Below are 6000 nucleotides of genomic sequence, written 5' to 3' on the forward strand. Positions count from 1 at the left end.
CTCCCCACTCTCTCCACCTTCGCATGCTAGAATATCAATCCACCTTAAATGCTGCTTTCCTACTCAATTATCCTCAGTGCGGTCCAGCTTTCTAAGACATCAAAGGTAAACTCCTCTGCCTGGCTTTCAAGGTCTCACTGCCCTACTCAACCTGATTTCCTAATACAGCCCCCAAAGCACCCTCTGCTCTAATCATCACACCGGCCTCCTCGGTGTCATGAACTTGCCATGATAACTCCCACCTCCACTTTCTTGCTCATGTCATTCATCTTGCCTAGGGTGCTCTCCTTTTCCTATTCTTTAAACAAATGCCATCATTCTTTAAGGCCCTGCCAAGTCCCATGTTATGTCCCACCTCCTCGACAAAGTCTTCTTTGGCCACTCTAGCTCACACTGATCTCTCTCTGCCTTGACATTTACATCCTACAATCTAGCAGGTCAGGACAATGCTACCACAATCTAAGTTCTTTCCACTTGCTGGAATTCAACAATGCATATTTGGAAAGAGCGAGAAGTAGTAGGAGGGAAGGAGGAGGCGGTAGAGAGGGAGGGAGGGATTGGTTTGTGCAGTACAGATGGTTCCATCGATGGGTGACATGAGTCCACTGATACGTCCCTCTGGAGGCAATAAGTATGATTCTGTCTGTGCCCACATTTCAAAATAGAAAAAATAAAAACAGAAAAACTTAGAAATAGAATAGAAGTATCTATTTTTCATACAACATAGTTCTAAAATGTAGGCAAGGAACTTCATTCTGTAGGCAACCAAATTGACAGTGATGTTCTTCTCTGGAGAAATTGACTTTGTTGGACTCACTGAGAGATGTTACGAGAGAAGCTCAAGCAGGACATGGACCGTGGTCATGCATGCTGGATATAATGGGCAACTTAGGGATTTTTCACCTAATTCATTGGCTTAAACCTCAAACCCCTTAAGGAATTATTGTAAAATTTTTAAGGTATTTGGAGTTTTTTTTTTTTAATTAAAGAATCCATATCTTAGAGACATATAGAGAAATATTTACAGATAAATGAAATGTCTAGGATTCACTTCATAATAACCCAGTGGGGTGAGGGGAAAGTTGGTTGGGACATTAAGGAAACAAGAATGGCCATATGTTGATGACTGTCACATATGGGTGTTGAGTACAAGGGGTTCGTTGTGCTAACCTCTCTACATTTGTGTATTTTTGAAATTTCCCATTTAAAACATTTTAAAATTTGTTGTCTCCTCAAGCAGGTAGTTAAGTTCCTTAAAGGCAGGCCCTCTATTTATCTTATCCTGCTCACGTTTCTTCCAAAGCAGCAACGAATTAACATGAACACACTATCGATACTTCTTGATGAGGCAGAAGTGGGGGAGCCCGGGTAGGCTGACCTACACCCAGAGAAAGGAATACCTCATGATGCTGCAGGTCCCGTTCGGCATTGGCCCTCATGTGCCTTATTTCTTCCTTCATGTCTTCCAGCTCTTTTTGTACAAGCTCAAGTTTTTGGTCAACAGTGAGGACTGACACACGGTCCATACCAGTGCGGGTTTTAGATCTACGCCTGCCTCGGAACTGCAACCCAAGAAAAACAAAGTCATTGTCAAAGAGGAATTGGTAATAAAGCAGCCCAAGGTAGGCTTTCAGAGTGATCCCTCAGACCTGCTAGAAATTACCCTGAACGACAGCTGGGGAGAATAAACTCATGGTGGAGGATGCTGGATGTTAGGCCTGAGGTGATATTTATTTCACAAGTCATCCTAAGACCCTGCACTAAATACTTTCAAAGGCGTATGTCTGACAAGGAACTGAAAATAAATAAGGGGAAAATGTCTCAAGGGTGGAAAGACTGTAAACCCGCTATAGACCAGGGTTCAAGTCAAAGTCAGGGGAATACCAGAGCTTGGTGCTTCCCGAACTAACACAGAAGAGAAATTGCATCTGGTGGCACATGTTCAGCAAAGCAGACAACTAAACAAAAATTTTGGATTTTCTATGCATGTAAGGTAAAGGTCACAAGTGGGTGGTCCAGGGAATGTGTGGGCCTGAAGATGGGTTTATTTGGCCCTCAAAGGATGGACCTACTCAGACAGGCCCTTTGAGACAAGGACCCACCCAGGCCCACTTCACTCCATTGTGTGGCTGGCCAGGCCTTGTAAACAGTTGAGTCCCCTGACTTCAGGGAATTCCTTCAAACTAAGATATTTTGGGAGATTCAATACACTATTAATTGAACCTGATGCCCTTCACACTCACTTGAAAGAGAAACCCTGGAGAGGAAGGAAGAATCAAAAGTAGAACAGGGAGAAAGTCATATGGCCACTTGGCCAAAGAGGGCACACCAAAGGCAAATACACAAATACCACTTGTATTTAAGGCGACAAACAGAATAAAATAATTTTCAGATCTCCATTGTGTACCTGTGCAAATTCTGCCGGCATTTTAAGTTCTGATAATTGTTGAGCTTGGTGATCCCTGGACTCCAGTTTACTGTAATATTTTTCAAACATCTCTGTCTCAGTTTTGAGAGCAGAGTTTCCATAGCTGCAAGACAGAGGGTACATGAGTAAGTTCTATTAATAGGAGTTTAAACCCCAAATAACTAGTATTTAACACTTATTAGCCATGTATGACCTTCTGCAAGATACTTAGCCTCTTGGTGACTTAGTTTCCTTACTTGTAAAATGGAAATAACAGCACCCACCTTTTAAGGTTGCAATAAGGAATGCAACCTTAAGAACAGCACCTGGCACACAGTAAGTGTCATTTAAGTATTTGATATTTTTATTAAAATGTTTATTGAGCCACAAGATTCAGAGCACTGGTATATTGAAAATTGTTGTCACAGGTTTGATCTTCAAATGTCATCTAACCCATTTGTAAAATTCCTTCTGAGTTACTACATTCTTGAAGTTACACACACCTACAATCTTTAGATGTTTCCTTTGGTTTATGTTTCTCAGTTCTTTTATTTCCAGCACCCAATACATAAAAAGTATTCACCGGAAGTTTACTATAAACTGTGGAAAACTTTGAATTAATGGTTTTTAAGAACTAAAAATGACAAATCTAGTTTATCCTGTATATGCCAAGATTATTACCTTTTTAACTTAACTTCTCAGATGTGATTGTATATAATATACATGCATGTACATATATGTATATATACGAGAGAGGGAACGGCTTTGATGTTTTCATATATTACTGAGCTAATTTCTGTTTGGCTGAATTTTAAGATTAATGGAAAAGGCTGAATGGAAAGCACAACATACCAAAGTGTCCTTTTTCAGCATACATAATGTTCCAGGTGCAGTCTCAGGAGTCACACCTGAGTCTGAATCCCAGCACTACCACTGACTAGCTGTGTGAACTTAGGGAAGTAACTTAACCTCTGTGTCTTTGTTTTTTTACCCACCGTCTCGGGTTGCTATGTCATTAGTACTTCAAAAAGTTCGTGGAAAATGGGATTAAAAGAGAATACAAATCTTTCGATGAACTTTTTGAAGACCCCTTTGTATAAGGTCATACAGTGTATGTGCAAAATGCATGGTGCATAAGAAGCACTCAAAGAAATGGAAGCTATTAGTAATAATACCTCAGTTCTGACCTAAACTATTTATAGATGTACAGAAGTAACATCAATTCAGCTGCCAGAGCCAGGACATTCTGTGCGAGACCAATACACTGTACAATTAATCTTAACTACATCATGGAATCTTGACATCCAATTTACTTGCTATAGTAGATATAAAACAGACAGCTAAAAATATAGAATATTGGGCCAGTCATTTTTTGCTGTCCATCTCCATGCTTATACCCTGGTTCAGGCACATGTGACCTTATACAAAAATCATCTCAATAGCTTCCTTTCTATCCTTCTGCCATATTAATTTCACTATGGAATCTCAGCATTGGAAAGGGGCTTAGAGGTCACCTGGTCCAACCAGCCGCTGCAGAATAGGGGAAGGGATACACACACAACCTGAAACCAGACAGACCCACTAGGCTTCCCACCTCTAGCTTCACCAATTACCCTCCGGGCTTCCCACCGCCGGCCCCACCGTCCTCGCTCTCCACCCGGTCCTGGCTCCATCAACGGCCTGCTGGCTCAGTGGCTCAAGGGTAAAGAGGCAAAGACAAGTTCCTGCCCCGCTTGGAACTGGGGAAACTGAGACGGGTCGTCTCCATGCCGGACCTAAGGTCCGAGGCCGCTCGAGGCGGAGGGTCCACGGTGAGGAGCAGCGGCCGCGGGGGCCGGCCGGCCGGTACCTAAACTCCTCCACCAGCCCGCACAGCTGGATGACAGGCAGCTCGCTCTCCTCCCCGGTCTGGGACTCGCTGAGGACGCTGTCGGAGTCATCATCGGTCATTTCTCTGCCGCAGCGGTCCCTGCCAAAGCCGAGTGTGCCCAGGAGCGCAGCTGGCTGCCACGCGTCACTCAGTGCGACCCAGGGGCGCGTTGCCGGGACGACCCGACGCGGACGCGGAAGGGGCGTGGCTTCCGGCGGCCCCGCCCACCGCTTCCCCGGTCTATTTCCGCGCCGACACCTGAGCGCTGTCACTTTCACGTCTCTAACAGTGATTCTTTTGTTGATAATAATAGTGGCAGTTACTGTGTCCTCGGCACTGTGTTAGCGTAGTTTATGAAAATACTGCAAAAATCTTGTATCAATTATCCTCTTCATTCTCCAAACGAAGAAACTGAGGCCCAGAAAGTTAATATGATTTGTCTGAGTGTCTTTCTTCCCTTACTTTGCTGTGAGGCCCCTGCTCTGTTCACCACGTGGTGCCTGATACATGCTAACTGCAGTTTCTCTCAGATATCAACATCCTACATTCCTGGAAGGGAAAAAAAAAAACCAAAAAAAACCCCCCATAGCTGATTATAAAATGGATGTAAATTCAAGAGACATCCCTAAATAGCACTGAATATCTAGTATATCCTTAGTATCCTGGGGGAGTGTATGGTAAAGACCATTCTGGCCCTCAAGGAGCTTCCAGTTAAATGAGGGAAACAGCTCCTAAACAAGCTGTTGCAACCTGGATTGAGGATAGTGCACCATCTTGCCTCATACTGTGCTTGATCATCATCATTTCATCAAATCCTCAAAACAGTCTTATGAAATTAGTATTATTCTTTTCATCTTACAGATTAGGAAACTGAGGAATAGAGTAGTTTAGATGATTTTCCAGTGGCCATGTAGGAATGGAACCAAGCTCTAGTGGAACCCAAAGTCTGTGCTGTTAACTTCTACACTGATGTGCAACATGGCCAGAATCCCCAGAGCTTTCTGTCTGCTCCCCATTGGGTGGGAGAGGACAGAGGGCAGGATGGGCAAACTTCCCTCAGGGTGGTGGCCACTGGATGTGATTAGGAAGCAAGCTGTGATAAACTGCCTGGGGTTGGGGTCAGCCACCTTCACTGCAAGGACCATGCGTTAGCATCAACAGGCAGTCACTAGGCACTAAAGGAGGGCATTTGTTTTGCTGCTTAGGGTGCACAAGTTTGGGGCCAGAGTAGAATTACAGGAGATGATAGCAGAGAGGCTGACTCCTGCCACCACTTTTTCCCTCTGCTGGTAAGCCTCATCAGGCTCTGGGAGCAAAACAGACCACATTCAGAAATACCTAGTATGTCCATATACCAAGTGACAGTAAGGGATGCCAGCCCCAAGTGGGTCCAGAGCAAGAAAGGGCTCTGCAGCAGGTCCAGGCTATGATGGAAACAGCCCTGCCAATTGGGCCAGGTGATACAGCAGACCCTATGTGTTGGAAGTTTCAATGGTAGGAAAAGATGTAGCATGTAACTTAAAGCAAGACCAGTGGGAGAATCACAACAAAGGACTCAGTGTTCTGAAACAAGACCATGCAATCCACAGCAGAGAATTATATGCCTTTTGAGAAACAAATCCTGGCCCATTACCACATACTGATAGAGATAGAGTGCTTGACCATGGGGCACCAAGTGACCATACACCCAATCCTCCCTATTACCTGCTGGGTTCCATTGGAC

At 44.2% G+C, this 6000-nt stretch overlaps 1 protein-coding gene across 2 annotated transcripts in view; it reads right to left on the reverse strand.

Moving 5' to 3' along the window:
• Positions 1 to 4373, reverse strand: part of CFAP263 (cilia and flagella associated protein 263) — a 36529-nt gene extending 32156 nt beyond the window's left edge. Inside the window, exons 1-3 of one of the 2 annotated variants that reach the window (XM_063111071.1) lie at positions 4257 to 4373; positions 2408 to 2531; positions 1401 to 1562 (exon numbers count right to left, since the gene is read on the reverse strand). In XM_063111071.1, coding sequence (XP_062967141.1) covers positions 1401 to 1562; positions 2408 to 2531; positions 4257 to 4357 — 387 coding nt within the window. In that variant the 5' untranslated portion in view covers positions 4358 to 4373. Of the gene's footprint in view, positions 1 to 1400; positions 1563 to 2407; positions 2532 to 4001; positions 4060 to 4256 lie in introns of those variants that run through there. The other variant, XM_063111072.1, reaches the window with a different exon arrangement.
• Positions 4374 to 6000: the final 1627 nt, after the last annotated feature.

Source organism: Cynocephalus volans, chromosome 10 (genome assembly GCF_027409185.1).
Source record: "Cynocephalus volans isolate mCynVol1 chromosome 10, mCynVol1.pri, whole genome shotgun sequence".
NCBI lineage: Eukaryota > Metazoa > Chordata > Mammalia > Dermoptera > Cynocephalidae > Cynocephalus > Cynocephalus volans.